Genomic DNA, 25,991 nt, shown 5'->3' with positions numbered 1-25,991 from the left:
GGGATAGTTACCATTGGTCCTACCCTGCACTGTTTAGTTTGTTTCTCATTTGCAGCAATATATATAGCTGAGAGTTGCTGCATATGTGCATTTGTTAATTCCCAGACAGTATATCCTGTGAGGATGGTTAATTATCACTAACTGGGGAAAACAGATAGCTTGAAGTCATCAGGTCAAAATCATAAAGTGAAACCAGATCTCGTAACGTTTATAGCTTATATATTTGGAGATTATTTTTTATTGCAGTTTATTGGTGTATGCCAAATGAGAGCTTCCTGCTGGCATTCCCAGGGAAGCCAATGAAAAGATATTTGTTGGCTCTACCAACCTGGCTTAAAAGTGGGAGGTTGAGGTGAGGCTTTAGTCCCAGATTCTTGGTGGTTTTGTGGGTACATGCAGCTTCTGAGAGTGACTTTGAGAAGGTTATGAGATGACATCAGTCTGTGGCATCTGTCCTTTTGGAGACAGAAGAGGGTTGTGGGCAGGGCTGTGATGTACAGAACCAAGTGCCTCTTCAGTGCTTGGCAGAGGTTCAAGGTTTCTTGGAAAAGCGTCTGGATTTCAAAGAATCCAGCCAAACATGGAGGTTTCTGAACAGGGCAAAGCAAGAGCTGATTCGGAGTAGTGAGTTTTAAGACACATATTCCACTTCAGGAAAGTTTTGCTGGTTTCTATCCAAGCAGGGCTTAGAAAAAGCAGTTTGAGGCCCATTACAAATCATTGTTCATTTCTAAACTCAGAAGTCAAAGAAAGTAAGCAAATAAACCAAAAAAAACAAACAATCAAATAATCCCCACATAAAACAAAACAAAAATCCTACCCCACTTCTTGTGAAGAGGCAAATTGTCTGCACTGGGATGAACATATAGTTGGAAATGCTGTTCTACAGAGTGTTCAAAAAGGGGAAAATGTGACTGTGCATGTATGTATGCAATGCGTCTTTTATGTATTATACATTGTGTTATAAATATTTTGGCTCCTGGGCCTGGCCTCTGTTGTCCATCTAAATGCCTGTACATAATTGCTTTCTTCTTCTTATGTTGTAGGAATCTGACTGTTCTCGCAATTTGCACACCATGTTGCAACAGTTTTGGTAGGTAAATCCATTTAACTACTGCTTCAGAATAATGTAAAGGCCAAGAAGCAGTTTGAAATACAGCTTCTAAAAAACATGGTTGGAATCACCAGCCTTCTAGAATAGAAAGCTGCATAGTTAAGATGTCACATGGGAACTGTGTACAAAAACTATTCTAAGAGCAGAAGAAATAAAGGTTTATATGAAGTTACGTATGTTTTGTTATAAAATACGAACAATTACACACATTTTTATTATGAGAATAGCTTGAAATGAGAACACACAAGACTTGGAGGCACTGGGAACAATCCTTAGAAGAGAAAGCCATCTATCTAACTCCAGAATTAAATTCAAATTCCTACCCACTTGTGCGCTTTGACTGAAAGAAATACAGAGAATGGATTCTCTAAACACAGATAATCTCTTCTTTGAGATCTGGCAGCTAAAGGAAAGAAAAAAAACCCTCTTATAAAACCATGAAGCACGAGTGATACATCATAAAAACTCTTCTCAAGAAGCTTACAGCGCAGTTTAGTATCTGTACAATCTCCTTAATAAATGGAGTTTCCACCGATCATTTACAAATGTAAGTGCTGCTGTCATCCATTCCTTCTCAGTGTCTCTGCTTATGTAAATAAAGATTTGTTGGTGACATTAATTCTGGTAAGAGAAAAAATGATCGCTAAACTTGGGAAGAAAACAGTGTCTACAGAATACCTCTTTACTGCTTTCTGCTCACAGGATCTATGGCAGCTTTGGTTGAGTCCTCAGCAGCTCCCAGCTGTGTTCTCTGAAGGTTGCTGTAGGTGTTAACTTACTTTAACTACACACTAGGCACTAAGGATGGATTTCAGAGGGGCTCTGATTGAAAAAGGCTCATCTGGATGCAGTGAAAAGCATTTCACTGTAAAGTGGCAGCCAGAAGAAGGCTAGGAATGTGCGCTCATTGAAACATGAGGTGATCTGGGTTTTAGAGGTGTGGTCTATGCCAGTCTGACCCAACTGATGTGATTTTTAAATCCTTTTTGGATATGTTTTGAAAAGCCATGTTTTCTGATTCCGGCAACTCCAGTGAAGATCTGATAACTGATGAAAACTGCTTCAGTTACACAGTTCACACTCTAACAGGCAAACCTTGTTAAATATGTCATTCCTGATGGCTGTGCGTGTTTAACATTTAAAGGTAGAGATTTCTCAGTTCCCATTCTCTTTTTATTTTTTCAGGTTAAGCTGTAATAACCTGTTTAATGTATCCTCATAGCCAAACTTCCCAGTACTCTGTTTACAGTCTTTGCTTCTCAAGTCTTGTTAGTGCCCACGTCTTCAGAGCAGCACCTTCCATGTTTTGCCCAAAACTGGAAGAAACGCTTCAGTTGAAGCAGTGCCAGTACTGAGTAGAAGGATAAAGTGCAGTGCTGTGACCACCCTCTGTCCCGTGCAATCCATTTTGCAGGGCCTCTCTGGGACAGGGATTCTCTGGATTCACACAGAGCAAACACTGTTGAGAATCTGGAACTATTTAATGCCCTTAGAAATTAGGAAGGTATTGTGCAATGCTGTTGCTGTGCCCTTTGCAATGGGTTACTTGGTGGGAAGTGAGTGCCATCTGCAGGTTAGAAAACGTGGAGCTTGCTATGTTCCCACTAGATGCATTTGAAATAAAAACAGTTCCTGCTGCAGCTTTCTTCTCTTAGAAGAAATCAGAAGGTATTTTAGCTCAGCAAGATTATTATTATTTTGTTGAAAGTGTAGGCTTCCATTTTCCATGCTCTGCTGATTAATGTTTTTTCCTCCAAAACAACAGATCACAAACAAGCTTTGCACCCAGATGCATTAGTAAACAGGCTGTAAGTATTGTGTCGATTTAGCCTTATGATTTCCCTGGGTAACTGCAGATTTTAGGAGCTACATCCCTGTTAAATTAAAGAATGGTGACAATAAGAATATAACCTGGCTCAGCCTGGCTCAGGTTTCTCGGCAGGGAGGCTTGAAAATGCATGTAACGCATCTTACATTCCTTCAACTTTACTCCTAAGAACAAGCTTAAACACGCAGGTGACAAGCTGATGAATCCTTGGCTAAATACATGAAATACAACAACCTGCTGCACTTTATCACACTGACTTTCAGAGGTTGTATCATGTTGTTTGTAGTGCAACTCATCTGAACTGATCTCCATCAATTGTTTCTTTTCAGGAGGTAAAAATTCAGGAAGAAACTGCCCTTAGACTCTAAACTTTCTCTTTAGTAGCAATGTTACAATGGCCTCGCATGGGAAGATAGATGGGATCTGTGGTCCTGACTCACTGTATATGGCCCAGTTACCTCAAATCTGAAGAGGATTGTCTTCTTAGGCATTGCTTGGTGACATACATCTTTGCTCTTGAAAAAGCTCCACGCAGGACAGTACTGTTGATATCAGGGGGAAGATGAGGAATTTGTTCCCTGCTATTTTCAGTCTGAAAGAAGTCTATTAGCTAGATCTCTGTCACTTGCTTTGTTACCGGTATCTTTACTTTAAGCATTAGGAAAGCTGGAGGTCATCTTCAAGTTTCCTCTTTTGTGCTCCCCTGCTGAAGAAGTAATCCATGTTTATCAGCATCTTGCCATGTTCAGTATTCATCCTACTACCAATGTTCTGGTTGGTCGAATTGGGAACCGTGTTTGAAAACACAGATGTACAGTCTGGCAGTGGCTTCTGTTCCTTTTTGTTACCCTGGATGAAACAAAGACCATTAATGCTGGAGTTTTCACAGCTGCATCATTTGCTTCTGAAAATACAGGTTATAGAGATTATTACTAACATCAGCTCTTTTGCTTTTTGACAATTAAGGTGTAAGCATGTAATAGTTCCCTAATGCACATGAAAGCGTTGCAAAAATACAGTAAAAAGTTTTCCTAGCAATTTTTCCTGGGAATAAGATAGCACAGGGAAATGAATCATTTTTAAATATGCTGCTTAAAATGTCAGGAGAGAAAGAATTTAGCCTGCTCTGGAATGGTCATGATGTGGGACGATATTTGTTTTGTTTTTAGTAGTGGCTTGGATTTTAGTATGACATTATCTTACACTTTGTTTTCCCCTGAGCTGGTTCTTCTAGCACTTTTCTCTGCATGAAGTTATAAATACTGGAGCAGACTGAAGGCACGCACAAAGCTGTATTCCTTTATGGAAGATGAATGACACCTCAGCTCTCTTTTGTTTTCCTAATGATTTTAGTCTTCAAACATTTGCCAGTTATGCCTAAATATGCTCCATTTAAAATATTAGTGTCCTTTGAAGTGGTGCAAGCTAAAAAGAACCTGGATTACAGTTAAGTATTTGTTTGAAACTTACCATTTGGTCGTAGTCCTTTAGGAAACTCCAGTTCTGGTACCTCGGAACAGAAGTCAAAATTGCAGTTTAAAATGTTTTGTCTTTTTTGTCCCTGTTTTATACATCTTGCTATGTTGAACACTATATGAGTGTACCAGGTTTGGACGTCACTGTAAGGTGCTCATTAATGAGAAAAGTTTGTGTCTCTGCCATTTGCCTGTACCCACTTCAGGTCAGACCACAAACTCATAGCGAGCTTTTCCCATCACTGTCTTTGGTATGGGGATGAGGCGCCAAAGGACAGTTCTCTGCAGGCTGTGGCCTGATGTCACAGGATGTTTGGATGTGGTGCTCAGGGATATGATTTAGCAGAGGGTTGTTAGAGTTAGGGTACTATGGTTAGGCTGCAGTTGGACTTGATGATCTTCAAGGTCTTTTCCAACCTGAGTAACTGTATGATTCTATGTCGGCAGCAATGCTGACTTTAGACATCTGTCCACATATCTGTCCTACCCTTGTGCAAGAGTTGTGTCTCTGTTGCCAAGGATGGAGAGCAGGGCATGCGTTAGCTGTTCATGTGTTACCCTAAGTACACATGAACATGGGCTTGCACTGACATCCATGACTGTGAGCCCTAATAGACATGGGCAGATGTAGTGTCCCTCTTGTTGCCTTTGCTGAAGAATGGGCATGGAACATTTGGGCCCACTGGGAAAGGTCCTGAGTGTACAACTGAGGGAGAGCAGCATTGCATCCACAGCCCAGGCTTTGTGTGAGTCAGAGTCCAGGCTTCAGCCTTTCCCTCAGGCAAAAAGAGACAGTGAACACAGCAGACACTGGAGAAACCCAAACTATGATCTATATTTCCTCCAGAGGACTGAGGAGGAGGACAGGAGTTTTCAGATGGCTTCTTTTCCCTTCCTAAAACCATCCTAAAAGCGGTGTGCTTCATTCTCTGCCTTTTTTCTTTTGTCTGCTTGGCTAGTGCATAGGCAGAACTGGAGCTATTTTTACTTTTACCAAAGATATTCCTGTAAGAATTATGTCTGTGTTGTGTACTGAAGTATGAACAGAAGCACTTCACAAGTTACGTGACAGAGAGGATCTTAATCTCTGTCTCTTTCAGGTAACTGGTGAATACATGTATGCAGGCTGTTCTTTCTGCTGAAGCACTGAAATAATGGGATTTTTCCTGTCTTCATGTGGCTTGTAGGGTATGTTCAGGAGATTTACAGATTGGGAATCCAGAATCATGTTTTGGCAGAACACTCTGTTCAATTTCCATTTCAGCCATTTCCAAGAATATGAGAAGTGGTGATAATATCAGTGTGTCTGCAATAAATTATAAAGGTTGGCACATTTATATAATCATTGTGGAGATCCCTATAAAGCTAAAAGACAGAAAACATGCGCTTCTTTGCATCTCTTTTTCAGCTTTTTCAGTGTGTTGGGAGTTATTGGCATAGATTTTGCCCAGTAGAGAACAGAGTTCATATAGCGTTAGAATCTTTCTAATGCTAAGGTGGCAGGTTCTAATCCAAGGATCCTGCAGAAGAAAACTTTGCTTGATAGTGTAGGCTTCGGATGAAGCCCTATGATGTCAGGGTGCATCAATACTATTGCCGAGATGAGCAGAAGAGGGGTGAATTGGAACAAATGACTTACCAGATTTTTCTTCCTCTCCGTTCAGCCTCCACAGACTCCCTCCAGACCTTATCCTGCTGTACCTGGTCCTGCTGCAGTGCTGCCCGCTCCTCTGCCCTGGGCCTAGCAGCCAGGTGTGCTCTTCCAGGCCAAGTGCTGCCACGAGACAGAGGAGGAGCTGAGGCTGTTTGCTCCAGAGCTTTGCTTGCTGGATGCCAAGAACCATTCAAGGTATTCCTCCCAAATCCAGAACCCTTTTCCAACGTGTCCATTTTGACACTCATAACAGAGCTACTGAAACTTTAGGAAGGTTAAGCCTGCTATTGTGCTTTCAGTGCTCCTCCTCCCCCAGCGCTTTCTTTCAGCTGCAGATTTGGACTGCTTTAAGAAAATGAGCACTCACACCAGCTCTGACAGGTAGCGCTCAGCACCGTTTTGCTTCTTTGTTATTTAATGATCATTTCCTACTGCTCTGCGTTGCTTCGTTGCATGAAGGCTGAACAAGTTTCTGTGGTAACAACAGTTTTTGTAAGAAACGCTTGTTACTGAAATCCATCGGCTTCCAGCTGTAAGCAGCAAGCTCTCAGCTTAGGGAGGTGATGCGTGCTGCTTACAGCTGAGACCACCTTATGTTCATGCAGAACAGCAAAGCGTGGTTTAATGCAGAGCATGCTGTGGGACTGCTGCTGGTTTGTCAGGAGGAGTTTTGTCGTAGCTCTGTGGCAGAAGCAAAACCTCCCGAAAGCTGCTGCTTTCCCTGATGTGTTTACTGTCTCCATTGGAAACCAGGCTGGCTTGTGAATATTCACCAGAGAGGGGGAAGAAACCCTGTGCCGACAGCTGCTGAGGCCTTGGACTGTTTGGGGCAGAGCGCTTTTGTTTGAAAGAAGATATTCCAATGCAATTGTGCTTTTAAAGCTCCTTATTTTCAGATTTAAAGAAGAGCATCCAAAGATCATAAAAAGTCCGTATAAAATACTCAGAGATTTCTTCAGAAGATATTAAGCAACTATGGGAAGTTCTTTTTAATGAACTTTCAGGAGCTATTAGTGAGAATTTTCAAAACAGTGTCTGAAATGTCAGTTTGTCAGCCCTACAGTCAGCCTGTGATGGCCTCTGTGGTATTAAGTCACTTCCTCAAGTGTTGGTGACCTTGCAGGAAAATGAGGCCATTTTAAGTATAAATTTCCTCTTCAATTCTCAACTGACTTGTTTCTGAGTCATGGGAATCAGCTCCAGATGAATTCTAGCTTCGTGCCTCAACTTCCTAGTAAATGCTAATCTGTTTTTTAGGGATTTTGCTTTCTTTTTCTTTCTTCTTTTTCTTTTTTTGGGGGGGAAAATGTACTTACTTGGGGGCTATTGGGAAGCACACGCTGAATTTGGCAAGTAAGAAGTAATTTAAAATAGCTGTAACTGTCCAACAATCCAGACATTTCATGTAGACATTTCTGAGCAAAAGATATTTCTGTGTTTGTAAAAAATTACCATGACTTCAAAAATTTCAGTATCATAAATTAAGAAGAGTTTAAAGATCGATGTCAAAACAGAATGTTTGCTTTGGATTGGAATGCAATTTTCGTAGGCTTTTTGTCTGTGTTGTTGTCTTTTCTGAGGGAACTGAAACCTAAAGTTTTTTTTCCACGTCTTTCATCCAAAAAGAACAAAAAATGTCACATGACCACACAGCCCTATAACTGAAGGAATGAGCTGTTTGCCAACCAGGCCTCATAGCTGACTCTGTTCCTCCTCCAGAAGCTTTTTATTCATTCCAAGATCCTCTCCTGGACTGTAGGCAGATAGATAGTTGAAGGGTGTGATTTTAGCGGCATCCAACTGCAGTGAGAGGAACCTGGGGCATGCTTGGAAGACCCAATTAATTTATCAGTGCAGTGTAGGAATTCAGCCTCTGATCAGGTCAGGGAAAGATCCTGCTGGAAAGGCTATTCCTGTGAATTGAATGCTTTTTAATGAATGTTTACAGAGTTCTTCTGTTATTTTTATTATAACCTTTCATAGAATCATTGGAGTTGGAAGTGACCCTTAAAGGACATCTGATCCAATTCCCCTGCAGTGCACCAAGACACCCACAGCTCCATCAGGTACTCAGAGCCCCTTCCAGCCCGACCTTGGGTGTATCCATGGACAGGGCATCCAACACCTCTCTGGGCAACCTGTGCCAGTGCCTCACTGCTGTTTTCATAAAAAAAAGTCGCCTTTATTTCCAGTCTAAATCTCCCTTCATTTAGTTTAAAGCCATTCTCCTTGTCCTGTAGCAACAGACCCTGCTAAAGAGTCCGTTCCCTTCTATCTTGTACACCTCCACCCTTTTCAAGTCACTTTATGCAAACTAAATATGAAAATAAGCTAAAAATGATTATCAGCTGAGTATATAGTTTCCAAATGACTTGTTGTAGTCACTGAATAACTTACATGGGAACATTGCTGGCCAGTGCATAGAGTCTGTTCTTTTGAATGTTGTCTGCAAAGATGCAGAAGATGTAACTGACTTGGTTTTGATGTAGTTGGGAAGCAGGAATGTCTGCTTGGAAGTAAGCTAGTAGGTTAAAGTCAGATATTTAGGTCCAAGACTGCAACCTCAGAAAAGATGGGAGTCTTTACCAGTTAGAAATTCTGCTGTTAAATGAATATAATCTATAGGCCTACATACAGTGGCTGGACACTTCATCCTGTTCCAGTTGTTTCTATGGATATTGCAGATGGGAGTGCGATAATGGCTGCCTAAATAAGTTTTGTGGTGGTTGTGACTTTTATGACTTTAAAACAGCTGCTGTTCCAAAAACAGAACACTAAGAGCAAATACTTTAAAAACTATCCTGTGTTCTCATAACTGGTCTCCATTAAGGGTGACATTTCTGGGGACTGCTCTGGGTTCCTTACTGGACAAACCTGTAGCCGATTCAGGCCACTGAATATACAGCTCAGTAGTTCTGCGGGTATTGAACTGTTTTCTCTAATATTCTCATCTGCTGGTTTAGCTGTTGGGGTTTTTTATAACAATGTTGGGAATTTAAGAGTGGAACTCATTTAGGTTAACACAACTGATCCACTTCATAATTCTTCCCATCCTGCAGTAGAGTAGATTAATGTTAATTGTGGCTTCATGTTGTATGTATCCATGAAAACTGATTATAGCATCTTTATTTTCTCTGCTTGGGGACATGAGAATTGAAAATGTTGTTATGAGTGTCACTGTAGGAGATGGTGCCTTTGCTTGAGGGTTAATTTTGGTATTAGTTTCTCTGATAAGCAGTGTCAGGGCCCATTATGCCCATTATGCTGAAGAAGAGCAAAACAGAGGTTATCCCTTTGTTGCTGCCAGACAAGTGATGATGATGCAGATTTGTCTGTAACAAATATATGAGCTAGTTCCTTCCAAAAGGAAAAAGATGGGTTTTTAGGGGGGAGAAGAAAGCTTCAGCTGTTTAAATAAACTATTAGTATATGGCCACAAGAGGGTATTGCAGTATAAGTTATTCAAGATTTCTCTGACTTATTTTTAAAACATACATTTTTCACAACTGAGCATTTAAATTAAACAGTTAAGAAGACCAAATTATCTGTGCCTGTATTTGATTTCCTCATCCAGGTGCAATTTCTGAATTGTGTTTTCCAAAAAAAAAAAAAAAAGGTTTTGTTTTTTGTAGTGAATTTTCCTCTGAAAACTTTGTTTCTAAATTTGAAGGGCAATGTTGCCAAATGCTCCTCGTGTTTTAAATAGTTCAGGCCATGCAAAAGGGAGCTGGGATGATTTCTGGGTTTTCCTATTTTCCTTATTTCCTGTATTTTCCTTACTGAATTTGAGAGAAATTACTTGGTATAATTTCCTGTCTTTCAGCAAAATCACCTGAAAGAGAATCATAGAATCATAGAATGACCCGGGTTGGAAGGGACCTCAAGGATCATGTAGTTCCAACCCCCCTGCCTGGCAGGGCCACCAAACATACACCTTTACTAGATCAGGTTGCCCAGGGCCCCGTCCAACCTGGTCTTGAACACCTCCAAGGACGGGGCATCCACAACCTCCCTGGGCAGCCTGTTCCAGGACCTCACTACACAGGACCTCACAAGAAACATAACAACCATATTGCATCATCTGTGAAGATCAGACCCATGATCTAATGGACAGGAAAGCGTTTTTCATTTAATAGATTCTGCATTTGATGGGAGGTATCTGCAGTAGTCTAAGAAACACAAATGTAGAAGCAGAGCAGCAGCAGGTATGTCACATCTGGATAAGAGGCAGAAGCAAATTCATCAGCTGGAGGAGAGTGCTTCACCGTTTGGAAAGATCAAAACCTTGCCAGTGGAATGGAAACCCCCATGACCATCTTTCTACATGGGCAGTGCTGCCAGTCTCTGAGTAGTGCCATATGCATTGTTGTCAGCAAATGAATCAGGATCACTGTAGTCAGACAAAACTGCCATGTGGAAATGGTGAGTTTGGCAGGGTAGGATGCTAGATATTCAGTGTCAGGATGCTGAGTACCCGATAGAGAAGGAATAGGTATTAACCAGCAAGGGATCTGGAAAACCTGGAGGTGGGAGACCCTACTAGCGACATTCAGCTTGGTCTCAACAAGAAGTAACTGCATTGCTCTGTGCAAACAAAATGAAAAGTCCTGAAAACAACAAGCTTGGATTAAATCCCTTTTTAAGTGAAGGCTACTTTGCCACTTGGTTAAAGGTCTCATGTGTTGTTAAATTTCACTGAAGCTTTGACAGAAAAGTATAAACTTCATTCTTGTCTTAATGGGATTTCAGCTGAGCGAGCCTGGAAAGTGGAGTGTCTGTTGTGCTGCAGCTTACGAGTGCTGCAGAGGGAATGTCTGCTTCCAGTGACACAGAGTCTGACACTTCAAAATGAAATTGAAGCTGTAAGAAGTCTGTTGGGGATTTTTTTTCCTCTTGCCTCGAGTGTTGCAAAATATGCTAGCGACTGATAGGCAGTTGCTTGAAACAAAAGTTATTCATTTGAAAATACTGTTCACTTGAAAAAAACACTCAACTGTGGCTATTCCATGCAACATGCAGACCTTTTCCTTTCAATTTTAGTTGTATCAAAAGCAAATTATAGTTAAAATTGCAACTGGAAGCAGTATAACTTGACAATATGGGCGATCTGTATTTTGGTGTGTTTTCACCAGTACTCTGCAGACTAGGCTGATAGTCTGATAATGCTGGAAGGCACTGAGAGAGGCTTCTTATTAAACCTGCCTCATGGGCACTGTAGTGGGACTTTGTGCAGGGATGCTGAAGGGTTGTATGGGACTAAGAACGTTTAGAAGAATCCATTTCAGGAGAAAGAAATGAAAAAGGAAAGAATGTTTCTCACTGGCTGAGTCTTATCGATGTTCTCAGTTGGAATTTCACATGCTTGGATAGAGGCTGGATCTTGTGAAGAAGTGCAAAATTGCTTGGACAGCCAAAATGATCTTTAGGATTCAATTAGAGTTGTTCATGTCGTGTCCTTACCAGGGCAGGGAGCTCTTGTAATTGAATAAATCTTGGCTTTATTCTGTTTATCCTCTCTTTTCTTGCACTAATAGTTCTAATACATATATACATAAAACATACATACTCATATATATAATGTATATATAAATATATATACTGTATACATGTTATATATAAAGTGGTTAAGTACTCCTGAAAAGGCTGCTCTTCATATTGCTTTAGTACTAAGGCAGCAGCCTTGACCTCAGAAATCTCACATAGCTTTATTCTTTTCTGATTCTGCATCCTGAATATTAACTGTTCTGCTTCTATGAACAGTTAATGCCAGCTTGCAGGTCAGCTTCTAACAGTGCTGCTTCACATATACTACAGAGACTCAATTTTCTGTGTTGCCTGGCACACTGTTGTTCTTACATAGATATTTTATTGTGAGTTGCAATATTTCTGATGTGTATCACATTATTTTAATGTTCAAGATGTTTGGTTTTTTTATTGCTCTCTGGCCCTTATCTATATCCCTCAGTAGCTAAGGGTGTATTTACTGGTCTCTACTTTAGGACACTGCATAATTCATTTATACCCGCTTGCTGTATTCAGAAAGGTACATTAACTTTCTGCTTTGATGTGAGATACCAAAATTTCTCTGCAAGACAGGCAAATTCTCTTCAAGTTAGCTGGGTTTTGAATCTGGGTGCCTAAAACTTGTTTAAAATGTTTCTCTAGATATTAAATGAAGGGTTCATGTTCTTAACATTTGCCAGTTCTGTTGGCAGACAAATGAGCCCCTTCCCTTTAGTATTTTCAAGGTGTCAGAGTCTAAAATCGGGAAGCCTTGTATGAACACGTCAATTATACTCTATCTTTTTTTGATAAACCATCTTCATATCTGTTTTTACCATCTTCATTGCAGGTTTCTATTAATGTACAAGTAGAAGCTGGTGTTAAACCACACTTCAGGCTCCGGTTTGGCCAACACCGACTGTTAGGCTTTAGAAGGAGGTTCTTCCTAGAGGCAGGATATTTTCATAACTGGATGCAGGTTTTTCTATCTACAGCTTTTTCTTTGATTCCCCAGTACCTGGTGACACATTCCCTGAATCCACAGGAGGGTTCAGGTGACCTCAAGGTGCGTCTAGCCCAACATCCTGCTCATAATAGAGTCAGCTATAAGATGAGACCAGCCCAGGGCTTTTTGCATTTGGTCTTGAAAACATCCAAGGATGGAGACTGAACAGTCACACTGGGTAACGTGCTTCACTGCTTAACTGTTCTCCTGAAGATTAAATTTTGCCTTATATGTAGTCAGAAACATTTTGTTTTCAGCTTGTGCCTGTTGTCTATCATCCTCCCACTGTGCACTGCAGGAAGCAGCCTGGCTCTGTCCTTTCAGTAACCTACTTGCAGATGCTGGAAGACTGCTCTTGGGACTCCCTGAAGCATTCTTTGCACCAGACTGAACAAGATCTGATGACCAGTCTCATTGCCTGTGTTGCACAGGTCTGTCTGAGCTTTACCTGACTCAAGCAGTTTTCTGTCCCTGTCTGATCTGACTCTGTCTTGTTGCTCAAGCACACTAAGACAGAAGGTTCAGAAGACCTGGAATGACAAGTAGTGGGGCAGATGGGCAAATCACAGGCATCTGAGACATGATTGTTGTGGATCACCTGTGCTGTTTTGTTGTTCAGTTCATTCAGTTCAGACTCACTCCTTCTAGGGTTGTAGTGAGCTTTTTTTTCCTTTTCTATGGAGATGGAAACTTTTGTTCCCTAAAGAAATGGAGAGCCAAAAGAATGCGAAATCCTCCTGGATGTGTTTGAAGCTTTGTATTTTTAGCTCAGTTGTGCAACAGTTCATGTACCAATACCCAAACAGTAAGGCAAAAACGAAAGAACACAGCTGTGTCCAAGATCTTATGGCCAGGGCAGCCAAACAGAAATGGAACAGCTTTCAGATGGGAATTTTATTGCAACAGATGCTTCACTGAAGACTGTCTTATGGTTTTATTGAAGAGAGTGCAAGCCTGGCTGTAAAGATGGTTTTCAAGACAGGTTGTTGTTTTTAGGAAACCTTATCCTTGGATTACTGAATGAACTGATATGAATGATATGAAATGATAGGAATGAACTGGTCTTCTGAATGCTGAGAATCTGAACATTTCTGAAGCAGAATTAGGCAGCTAGGCAACTGAAAACACAGTTGCAGAGTTAGAATAAAGTCTTACTTTCTTACAATTGACCAGTTGATGCGAAAAGGGCAAGACCTTATCTTACTTTTTATATGAGATTTCAATGTAATCTAAACACGTCCAGTACGAGGTTTATGTGCCTCTCTAAAAATCCAGCTTTGATCACAGCACCTGAGATGACCAAAGTGCATCTCGCAACCTTTTCCAAGCAGACAACCTAAGAAACTTTTCAGCAACAGTGACTTGTCAAAGACTGCTGGCCTGTACAATGGGAAGTATTTCATCTGAAATATAATGAAACCAGCGAATCTTGAATGAATGAGAAGCAGGGTTTCCAATATTCTTCTGGTATCTGGAGAGCCAAGTCAGAGAGCAAGGTAAAGCCAGCTCAAATAATTATACTGTACTGCATGCTTTTTCCTGTTATTGATTTGCTTATTAAAGGGGAAATTACTCATGAATAAAGGGAATAGCTGGCCGGCACTTTTTAGAAGGAATCGTTCCGGCCCTATGTTGGAGGAAGATGTGTTTTGTTTTTTCCTCCCCTCTTTGTTATGGTTTATATTCCTAATCTCAGCCATTCTTCTTTCGTTTGAGTTTTGTTTATATTCTTGAATCTGTCAGTTGGAGGATGGATGTTTTTAGACTGCCTTCCTGTAAGTCTATTTATAAAAATATCATCTCTGCCATTAGCATCAAATGAAAAGCAGAAACGTTTATTACACTTGCAGTAGGAGAGCAGCTCATGTGAGCCGAACGGTTTTGCTAGTTAATGAGAATCAGTTCTAGAAATAACCTGCTCTGGCTCTGTGGTTAAGATGGCACCATGCTCTTGCCAAAGGCCATTTTAGAGACGTCACAGCAGGCATTTCTGTTGGGTGTCCATTACTGGGGCCTTCCTAGGACCACTTGGACTGAAGTTCTATGCTGAGGTCACACATTCAGACTTAGGAGAACTGAGATGCAATCACAAGCTTGGTGCAACCATGCATCCTCATCCAGGTTAGAGAGTGGTGCACATTACTAAAGCTGTGCTCTGTCTCTTTGTTTTTTGCTCTTTGCCACTTGCTGTTCATTCAGAGTCTCCTTAATATGGCAGAACATGGATGTTCACCTAGGCTGCATATCCTAACTTGCACAGACTTTATTTTGCAAGAGTACTAGAAAACAACAATCACATTTTACAAAGTCCTTCTTTCTAAAGCTTTTCTTTTGGAAGAAATATTCAAATACCATTTTATTATTATTATTATTAATAATAATAAATAAGAGTTTAACTTGATTTTCTACATACCTTTGTTTATGGTAAGTATTCATTTCCTTCGAATAAGGGCTTCTCAGTGCCATGGTGAGTAGCGGCTGCTTGGTTTTGTACTTTGTTGTATGGACTCTACTATTGGTATTGTTGTTAGCTCACAGAAGTAAACAGACTTTGAGCAAAAGATCACACCATGGCAACCCTCAGCTTCTGTGTACAGCTCAAATAAATGTCTGTGCCATAGAAATGTATGTTCTAAGGAATCTTCTAAACTGGTGCACTAACTGGTTTAATGACAAAAGAATTAATGTAATAAATAGAAGGATAAATTTACCCTCAGTATTTAAATGGTGAAGCATTTTATTTATGAAGGCTGTCAGTAAATCACTCAGCAGGAAGAGGGTATTTTTTGACTTACTGATCATAGAAGATAATGCATGACAGTTCTAAGGGAGATTCATGTAAGCACTCAGTAGAATATGAGTTCTTCCATTAAAAACCATACAAAAATTCATTTGCTCATTATGTGTGTGTTTTGAAAACTCTATATTGCCACTTCATAATAATTTTCTCATCTTTTGTTTGAAAAATATGGCTATTATTTAAGTTAAACTTCTACTGACAAATACTCCAGAAAAGCTGTTCTGAAAGTCCTGTCTGCAGGAGGTTTCAGCCTTCAATGGATATACTGGGAATGGACCTTTTTTTCTGTTCTGCATCTGAATCATTGCTTCAATCATTGGGAAATGAGTCTTGAAATCCAGGGACAGCTGATCCTCACAGATTCTTCAGTGCTATGCTTGCTTGGTGCACATCTGCAACATACACAGATCCAAGTTTGTGCTTCTTCTCCCCCCCCCAGCTTCCTTAAATCATGTAAATATTACCTTGGTGAGGGAAAAGTCAGGTTTTTATATAGCACTTGCTGCTATAGAAACCACTGGCTCAGTGACAGTGTGCCCTGTGATGGAGGCACTGCCAACAGCAGCTCCAGACCAGGAGCTACCATAACCAGGGCCGTCAGTCTTCAGCATGTTAGATCACAAAAGATTCAGAAAACCTCAGGCCTGGTGAGGAGTTGTTTACACTACAAAGAAATCCATAGCTTAGTAGTATAAAAAATGTATTTGCTGTTTTAAGTCTGTCACAACTTGCAGGCCACGTGAAGCCTCTGCTGGTTTGATTTACGGCTGTAGCTTTCCCCAGAAGGTCACTCTCAGCCATCTCAGTTTCTGTTCAATTGGAAAGAAAAGCCAGCATTAGGGGAGATATATGAAAAGTATTATGTTTCCTAAGCCATTCATGATAGTGTTAGGATAAGAAGCTATAAAATGACTGTAACTCTGATTAATATTTCTGAAGTCATAGGAGAATTGAGCTGTCTGCTACAAGCAGAGAAAAGCAATCTAGTATTGATCCTAAGAATCAATGGAGCAATCCTGCTAATGCTTATAATTCCAATTTCTGTCACTAGAAAACAAACAGAACAAGAGAGAAAAAAACAAATGTAGAACATCCCAAAGACATCAGAAGTGTTCTCTGATGAAAATAAAAAGAAGATTGGATTCATGGTGTGGATTAAACCAATAACCGTGATTGCTTCTTTGGAGGCTACACAATCTCTAGAGGAAGAAGGAGGCTGCTTTATTAAATTCCAAATTCTGGACATTACATTTGAGACAATTGTCTCATAAAGATTTATCTGAGGAACTGATTTGTAAATAAATACTCTGTTGAGAACAAAAACCGGTGTGAAAGAGCAAGTACAGAATAAAGCACTCTTGTCAATGACTTGGGTCGCTGAACACAGACGTGAAGTGTGCATCAAGCGTTCCCTCACTGACAGCAGATGCCCAGGAAATTTGGACAAGGCCTTTTGAACAGGAGGAAGAGATGATGTTGGATACCGAAGGCAGTAAATAAAAAAGGTTCCATCACTAACACTGCCTCCAGCCCTGCAGAGCAGGTAGGGCAAGGTGGAGGCCAACTATTTTTTTTTTCTTTAGGTAATTTTTTCCTTGGGCTGCCCTGTATTTAACACATGCAAGGCAACATCTCAGGAATGGGCAGGAATATCATAGGCATGCAGCACCAACAAGATGTTTTACAGACCGGCAGAGCAGGTCCCATCTTAGCAAAGCTCTTCCTTTGCTTTAACCAATGCACTGTCCCAATCAGGTCCCATCTCTGCTGGCCTGGAGATGTCTTGCAGAGATGTGCTCATCTCACACCAGGACCCTACACAGAAACACACAAGGACACTTGTTGCAGAGTTTCAGGCTCTCAGTGTTAAGTAGTTAATTAATTGAGCATCCTTCGGAACAGGGGGGAAAAAGATATCCCTGATTCTACAAGTATTTTGTGGTAGCCAAAGCTGTTAATTGCCCTTCCTCTCAATGTCTCCTATTCCATAGAGGCACATGCACTTCCAGGGTGCCCTTATTTTACACTATTTCACTTAGGATGAATTTATCTTTATTTTACTGTTACTTACTCTTTGCTTCTTCAGATATCCTAAATCCAGAGGTAGATATCTGGAGTTCAGCTCTTGATAAGAAATGAGGGTTTGTGGTTGACTTCCGTAGCCTCAGGCTTCCTTAGTTTGACTTGTTTGATGCGTGATGTGTAAAAAGTTGACAAAATTAGGCTGCTGAGTTAGACAGACACTTAGTTGCAGGCTTAGGAGCAGGGCTGATTTTGGGTTGCAAAGCTGCTGTCCCCAAGGAACCCCCTCATCCCATGTCCAGATCCTACATGAGGCAGGAGTGAGGCAGGGCTGTGGTGGGCACCAGCCATGTGAGAGCAGGCCGAGCCCAGGACCCCCATCTTTGGCAGCTGTGAAGCTACTTCTGACCATTTTTCATTGCCTTCTTCCAAAATACCAAGGGGTGACAGCATTCAATATGAAATTCACCTTTGGGGAGGGAACAGAGTGTTTATTTTGTCCTTTCTGAGCTGGGTCACCAGATGCTTACTGAGATGACCCACACCTGGTGCCACCCAGTGGGAAGAGCAGAAATGCTTCATCCTGGTGGGCTGGGGGTTCTGCCCAACCACAAGTTGAAATCTCTCATCTCTCTTGATCTGACATGGTGCATGCACCCCCTTTTCCTTAGTTTTGAATAATCTAGGATTATTGCTGCCAGACAGGCTAAATTAGTCCTGTCATGTGCTCACAAATCCAAGCAGTAGCAAAGCCAATTCAGAGGGGTTTGTTTTCTTCAAATATTCAGGGCTTTGCAAGCTGCGGAACTGATGGAACACCTGAAACAGTGCGAGAGAAAGGATTGTATAGGATTATACTAAGTAAGCTTTCTGGTGGGAAGCCTGCAATTATATATTATGTACTGTCAGCACATGGAGCGTGATGGGACTATAATTTTACCTGTGTTATTTGCTCTTGTTGCCAGAGAAACCATACAAAAAAAGTCAAAGTGCTCCTGCCCTTGTCGATCTCCTTAACCAACTCTTGCAAACAGCATCAGATGTTACAGTTATTTTCTTACTGAATTGATGTCTCATGTCACATATAGCACTGTCAGAACCAACCTGCTTACCTGTGCAAAAATCCAGGTGTAATATATATGTATCTAAAAAAAGCCATATAATAGAGCTATGCTAAATGGAATGGAGCAAACACATTAAATAGAAATGGTCACACATATAAATGCTTTACTTCATCGTTTTTTTTTTTAAAAAAAAACATCCTTATTTAGACAGAAATGAGAAAAATGGGTTGCAAAGTTCAGGAAAATTATCAAAGTTAAGATGAATGAGATGATGAAGATGATGGTCTTGTTGGTGGCCAGCAATGTGCATACTTTAGGGAGCTGCGTACAAGGGAAAACAGCAGCTCTTTGGACAGCCTTGTCTCCAACCATGAGCCAGGGTGGGTTTGCCTTTGGAAATAACTTCCCCTCCTCCTCCTTTTTCTCTTCTTCCATCTCTTTCTCTCATCCCTTTCACATTCCCACAGGGCTCTGCAGAGGAACAGGGAAATTAGACCATGCCAGGGGGATGGGGGAGCGTTGCCCATCTGACAGATCCTGGCTTTGTTTTTTTGTTTTTTAATCAGTTTTGGAAGAATTTCCTCAGATAGATTTAGTAGGATGTAAAGAAGAAAGGATAACACCTCTATGCCTGATTGGCAGCCCACAGCTAAACAGCCATGTGAATTTGGGGATTTTTTGGATTTCAAGTTATTTCAGCCTTTCCCTTCCCCATTTTGTTTTAGGTCTCTCCTTAAGGCAGCCCCTTTTGGAGAGCTGGTGTGGGGAGAAGCATGACCTGCTTACTGCAAATAGGCTCTAGCATAATGTAATGCATTAAGTAAATCATCAGCCTTGAGACTGCGGTCACTGCTGGTGAAATTGGATCCTAAATTATTGCGAGTTCTGCCGTTACAAGAAGCCATTAATGTACATACTATATTCTCTGTGTATACCATTTTCCCATTATTCTCTGTTTGGTATGCAAAGTGTCTCAGTGTTGAAACCTAACATATGATTGACCAACAGTACCATTTGCTATGGCTGGGCTGTGTATTTTGCCTGTAATTGGTAACAATATTGTTACCAATTGCTCGGGACCAGATGAAAAGCGTTTCAGTTGAAATGTCTGATTGATGTATGGAGGAAAGCATGGGGCCAGATGCAGTGTCATTATGTGTGAGTTAACAAGATGTCTGTCTCAAAGCCTTTATATGAGTATTTAATAAAAGAACGGGTTAATGAACCAACACTGCAGACAAGATTTTGAGAGAGCACATCTGATAATCACATCCCAGCTAATTTTATTCTTTTGGAATATTCTAGGCTTTTCTTTCTGTTATCAGCCCCAAATGACTTGATATAAATGGAATGGAAAGCATTTTTTCTGTCCCTTGCTTTCGTGATGGCTTTTGCTGTTTCTTCCGCTGGGTAACAGAGTTTCTGGGTTGTTTCAGCAGATGTAGCTGGCACTGAAACTGCAATCACCTGCTATGTTTGAGGGGCAGCAGAAGGTCCCTGCTCTGCTCACAAACTCCTCTCTTTTTCCAGCTTCAGCAGAGGACATCATAAGGAAAAGCTCCAGCATTATGGGTGGGATTGGTGGAGAGGTGGAAGGAGTCAGTCAGCTACATTGCAAATAATGACGCTGAAAATATTATCTAGAGGCCTTAGGTAGATACAGCAGTTCTTAGCACATATGCAGTGCAAAACGAAAAACCAAAACAAAGAGGAACTGCAACATTTCTTCTAGCAGTAATGTATTCACATTTTGTATTGCCTAAATTCCTGCTGCACCAGCAACACTGTGTTGCCTACGTGAAGTGAGTTGCTTGTTCTTCTGTACAAGCTTCATCATAGGTGTGACAGAAATGAGGGGTTACGTGCTACACATAAACCTTAGGGCATGCAAGAATTTTGCATGCAGAGCCTCCAATCAGAGCCAGGTAAATGCAATTTCAGGGTCCTGGTACTTGCTTTATGAGACCAACTTCACTGAATTACCCATTAGCATCAGGAAGGCTGTGTTCCTTTTGTAATATTATTCTCAATATTATCATATTATATATTATATAAGCATGTGAAGAACCTGCAGCCCATGGCATGGTCATGCACACACACAGATATAGAAACATTTCCTGTGCTCATACCTATCATTCTTCTAGGAAGGAGTCTCAACTCCTCTCTCCTTCCACTGCAGATGATTTTTGAAGGACAGTGTCCTTAGCATAAGGCAGGTTAAAAAGCCTTTCTCTGAGGGTTTCAAGTGCCTTTGGTGGGCCACAATTAAATCAACAAGGGAATAATCATCTGGCTTGTAGAGAGCATGAAATTAAAGGCTGTTAGAAGCCAAAGTGCTGTGGTTTCCCCAGTGTCCTCCTCTACTTGATTCCTTAGAGGAATATAAACATTGCACTTGAAGGCTTTGCTGCTGTTAAGTGGTTAAACCTGCAGTAAGCATCTCATTTTTTCACAGTGGAAATATGCTTTTCTTTCTACTTCCTTTTTCTGTATTTTTTGCTAAGTGCCACAAAGTCAGCATCAATTCAAACATTAACTTCTGAACCCTCGTCTCTTGTCTCTGAGGATTACTGAGATTTGGCAAGATTTTCATCTACCTTGAGCATTTCTTTTTGGTCAAATAAACTGGAAAACAGAGAGAATTAAGGGAGGAAAGGCTTTATGCCTGATTTTACAGACTTGAATGGCTGGAAGCCCCTGGATACACTTCTGAGTCTCCTTTGGGCTGCGCTTCACTGCTCAGATATATTTCTGTGAGATGCTTCATTACCTGCAGGGCAGGTGGGTGGCTGAGAAAGGTCTGGGAGCCCGTGCCGTTCTGACACATGGAAAGACAGCAAACTGGGCTTTCTGTAAAGCAAAATCCACTCAACAGTAGAAGACCATTCTCCTCCCATTGGCCTCTTCTCCCAGGCAACAAACAGGACCCAAGGAAATGGCCATAAGTTGTACCAGAAGAGGTTTGGATTAGACATAAGAAAGAACTTTTTCTCTCAGAGAGTGGTCAGGCACTGGAATGGCTGCCCAGGGAGGTGGTGGGGTCGCCATCCCTGGCAGCGTTCAAGAGTCGTCTGGATGGGGAGCTACGAGATCTGGTTTAGTGGTTTGCTGTAGCTACGGTAATGGGAGGACATTTAGACTAGATGGTCTTGTAGGTCCTTTCCAACCTTGTAATTCTACGATTCTATGATTCCAGTACTCCCTGAGTTTCTATCTCCACCCTTCGGATTTCACAGACATGTTTACCAAAAGAAGCAGGAATACAGACTGCCTTTGCTGAGAAGGAATATTGCTCTGTCAGGTACCTTCTGTCTTCACCTTTAGTCTCCTGTGCAATAAACACATTGATTTGCAAAGGTGTGTTGAGATTTCTCTCAGTCTCCTTCCCAGCTAAACTGGTTCTGCTTCGGTAGCCCTACAAAACTGCATCTCTGGAGCCACAACTTTCGTGATCCAAGCTTATTTCTCAATGCTGTGCACGTCTTCACGTGTGGCTTTTTTGCATTGTAGTTGTAATAGACTCTCCAAGGAATATTTGGGCACATCTCTGATGCCTGGTTTGCAGCAGTAATCTGGGATGTTATTCTAGGATCTGGGCTACCTCATTAGAGCAGGAATATTTGAAATTCTTCCAATTCCATCACTCTGGAACAGGTATATGAGAAAGTTTCCTCCCTCGGAATACAAATATCAGGTTTAAAGACAGCTTTTTATTAATTCAATGGCTTGATGTGATGCTCAGAGTTCAAATATTTACAGACTTCTACATTGTAAGACTCTTTTCGTTATGGAAAGTAAGTCATGCAATTTAAAGTAAGTGCAAATTAATGAGATGAAGAGCTCAGAGTATTCCTCCAAATTAAAGAAGCACTAAAATTTTATTAGGCATGTAGATGCAGTTAGAGTTAACAAACCAACTCAATTTGGATTGAGCTTGGTGCATCCTTATTATGCAGCCCTAGAGTGTTGAGCACTCTTTCCTGCAGTGGTTTCCATTTTATGTGAGTCACATTTTCTCTTCCTTATATTTTGGGAGCCATCTCTCCAAAAGTTGCTGAGGATTATACAGATTTCATTTTGCTTGATTGAAAACCCAAAGCTCTCAGCATTCACTTTTGTTTTGTAGCTAAGGCATGAACCAGAGATAAAAATTAATGTGAATTCTTTAGGTGACTGTTGATTTGGTTACCTATACCGCATCATATCCAGGTGTACAAGTAGGTCACACTAATTGGGTGTGCTCAACCTGTTTTCTCCCAGAGAGCAGCAGTCTGGCTCTTATGGCACTGGCACTATAGATGATCCCCTCTGTTGTACATCTACTTATGTATGGAATTCCTGTGCCCAGTCTAGGCATATGGAGAGCATCCTGTGCCCACACATGAGCACAGCATTTGTGGGCAGCACTCAACCTGACATATGAATGTCCATCCAGCTCCACCTCCAGCCTTTGTTTTCTCTGTCATTGTGCCCTGACTCACTAACAAGACCTGTAAGACCTCCAGCTCTTTGCTCATGGAAGCCCTTAACTGCTTCTATCAGGCTGGTAGTATGAGTGGAGGATGGGGCTGATTATAAATGTTTCTTCCATTGCTTTTGCACTTCCTACTTCTATTACACTGACCAGAATTGAGATATTGCCAGTACACAGCTGGCCAGGAATACCACAAAACAGGCTTGGCCACTCAGAGACACCTCCAGTCAAGCTTCCATTGTTTTCTGTGTTTTGTGACCTACAGAAGAACAAGATTAAAAGTGAAATATTAAAATACAGTAGAAATCTTCTTAAAGTTTCTATGTGCCCTTAACTAGGAAAAAAAAAACAAGAATGAACAATTCTGTAAAGCATTTCAGTATGGTTCCTAGCACATCTCCTTAGTCCTACACTGACTCATATTAATATCAAAGTCCTCGGCATCAGACCAATCTCATCTCACAGACAATCTAATCTTTCTTTTCCTAAATACCAAAACACCTCTCTGACCTCCCAGATTCATTCCAACGTGGCAAATTAACACCTCTCTGTACTTTTGCTGAGTTAACAAGCACAGAGGTTTGTTTTTGTGGCAAAGGCAAATCGTTCCTCTTTCCACTGTGATAATTAGTAGAGTCCTCCACCAGTACAGGCTCACAGGAATCCTGTCACTTCTACAGCTCCTGCAATTATGAGCAACATTGTAGAATACATTCATGTCTAATTTTCTTAATAATGAGCACCAGTTCTACTACTGAGGCTTCTGAGACTGAATGGCTGTTTTTTAAACCAGAATTCATGTGTACATTGTTATTCATCAGCGTCTTTTAAAAGCTTATGCTTGAACAACAGGCAGCTGGTAATATTTGAATTCCTCCTTGGGCTCTAGAAGCAAATGATGCTGTCTTTGTGACAGCCTGAAAAGGCAAATTATTCACAGGCCGCAGAGTGTCAATCTGTGGCTGGACTAGTTAACAGGTGAGCTGGAGCTTCAGTGGTGTATCTCATTGCAGACCCTTGGAAACAGGCTTGCTTTGCAATGTCCGCTGTAATTTACCGAACAGGCATAGCACTTGGAATATGATTTTATGTTTCAAACTGTTAAAACCTGAATCTACTGCTTTAAATCTGCCATATATTCTGGAAGACTCAAATCCTGGAGACCTTCCAGCTCCAGTGGCTGTTTCCTGCTTTAGCAGCTCTATGCCTCCCTTCAGATGGCCCCAGAAAACCTCCCATCATTACTGGATGCAGCTAACAGCCATGGCAGAACAGGACAGCTGTGTCTGTGGATGGCAGTGCAGAGAGAAATGTAGGGTGGGAGTCAAGGTCTTCTCCAAATGCAGCCATTGCCAGGAGGCAGATGCACACATACAGCAATAGCAATTGGGGAAGGATAAGGCTCAGGAGGGAGTGTAGGGAAAAATAGCGCAGGCACTGCAGGTCAGTTTGTAAGTCTGGCAAAGGATTTACCAGGGTTTATCATTCCTGTACAGAAAAGCATTAGAAAAAGGCTTGCTTTTTGAAGCTGTGATTAAAGGGAGAATCCTCAGTATAGTGTGCATTGTCTCTGGGGTCTGGCATGATTGCTAGGCTTTGAAGAAGCTCAAGGGAGATTACAAAGAGAGGAAAGTGGAAAGTGACAAACTGTCCAGCATGTGGTTCCTGCCCCCTGAAAAGAGTGAGGACACAGAAAAGGACTGGCTGAGAAAAAGGCTGCAAGAGGAAAACAGAAGGAGAAGCCTCCAGTTTGCTGTAGTCAAGACTTTGTATAAGTGGACATCTGAACAGCTGTCACACTACAACATCAAACCAGTACCAAACTGGAGGTTGGGAAGCAGCATTTGAAACTCAGACCCCTTCTCTTTTTGTTAGAGGAAATGGAAATGCTTCCACAGGAGAAAGATCCAAGGTGTAGTTTAACATCAAGATGAGTTGGAACAAGTGACCAAATAGAGGAACTGATAAAATATGTCTGAATACATGCAGAAATTGAGCGGAGGTGCTAATCCTGAGAAGACCCTCTTGAGGTGTTGGTTGTGGTATGTTACCCATCTGTCTATGGAATTCATTCCAAATGACTTCCTTTCCACCTTTATACCTGAAAAAAATAACTCGATGTGCCCCAACCAACTGCCTTCAGTTCCCAGATGGCAACATAGCATGGACCATGAGTGTAGCACCGGTGAGACCTGTCCTCTCTACATCTGCGACCATCTCACCACATTTCTGGGGCTGAATCCCTTCATCCTACTGTGCCTCTGATTCTCACCCTGTATTTTGGAGACTATTTTCATTTAGCCATAAGCTCTTTATGGCTCACAGCTGTGAGCTTGCAAGCCTTGAGTCCATACAGCTCAAGAACTTTTGCAAGTTGGATTGTCGAGTCCAGGAGCAGAGCCAGTACTGGGTGACCTAGGTGCCTATGCACTGAATTTGCAGTCCAGTGTTTACTGTGAGCAGCTGCTTATTCATCCACAAGGTGAAATATAATAACTTAAAATTGCTAAAACAAATGCTGAGTGCAAACAGCAAAAAAAATATAGCTAGATGATTCACAGGTGGAAATAAATAAATATGCAACATAAATCAGGCCTTGCAGACATTTGTTCAGCTACAATAATAACATTCACGTAGGTCGGTTTAGTTGATCTTATAGGCATTAAAAAGGGGAAAAAAAATGTATTATATTCTAAGAAAAACAATTCCTAGGAAATTAATATCTATTCAGATATATAGCGTTGCTAGTATTCAATAACATTTCTATGGCTAACTAATTCAGTGATTCTATTGCATGCAGAAAGCATGTGGAATCTTCAAAAGCAACCCCATCACTTCCCTCCTCCTGGCACCAAATGATGTACGTCTTTCTAAGGGGCAAAACACTGAAATGCTTCATTTCACTCTCAATTGTGACTAGCTCCAGCTCTCTGAGACCACCAGCAGTACTTCCTCCTCTCACACCCAGTTATCTCCTCAAATGCTGTGCTGGAAGGAGGGGATGGTAACAGATGCAAAGCATCCATGCCATCTCACTGAGCCACGCACCCTT

General features: G+C 41.2%; 1 protein-coding gene across 2 annotated transcripts; it reads right to left on the bottom strand.

Annotated features, from left to right (window-relative positions):
* Positions 1-1,292: 1,292 nt before the first annotated feature.
* Positions 1,293-15,087, bottom strand: CIMIP5 (ciliary microtubule inner protein 5). 2 transcript variants are annotated; one of them, XM_015859420.3, is made up of 4 exons: positions 14,993-15,087; positions 6,057-6,191; positions 4,413-4,452; positions 1,293-3,791 (listed from the first exon to the last, which is right to left on the bottom strand). In XM_015859420.3, the coding sequence occupies exons 1-4, from the start codon at positions 15,043-15,045 to the stop codon at positions 3,600-3,602; spliced, it is 420 nt and encodes a 139-aa protein (XP_015714906.2). In that variant the 5' UTR covers positions 15,046-15,087; the 3' UTR covers positions 1,293-3,599. The 2 variants fall into 2 exon arrangements, with proteins under 2 accessions (XP_015714906.2, XP_015714905.2); XM_015859419.3 differs by lacking the exon at positions 14,993-15,087 and having other exon boundaries at positions 6,057-6,812.
* Positions 15,088-25,991: the final 10,904 nt, after the last annotated feature.

Source organism: Coturnix japonica, chromosome 3 (assembly GCF_054131305.1).
Source record: "Coturnix japonica strain WE chromosome 3, WE-NBRP24, whole genome shotgun sequence".
NCBI classification, from domain to species: domain Eukaryota; kingdom Metazoa; phylum Chordata; class Aves; order Galliformes; family Phasianidae; genus Coturnix; species Coturnix japonica.
Note: the sequence above shows the minus strand (reverse complement) of the source record. Positions and strands in the feature narration are given on the sequence as shown.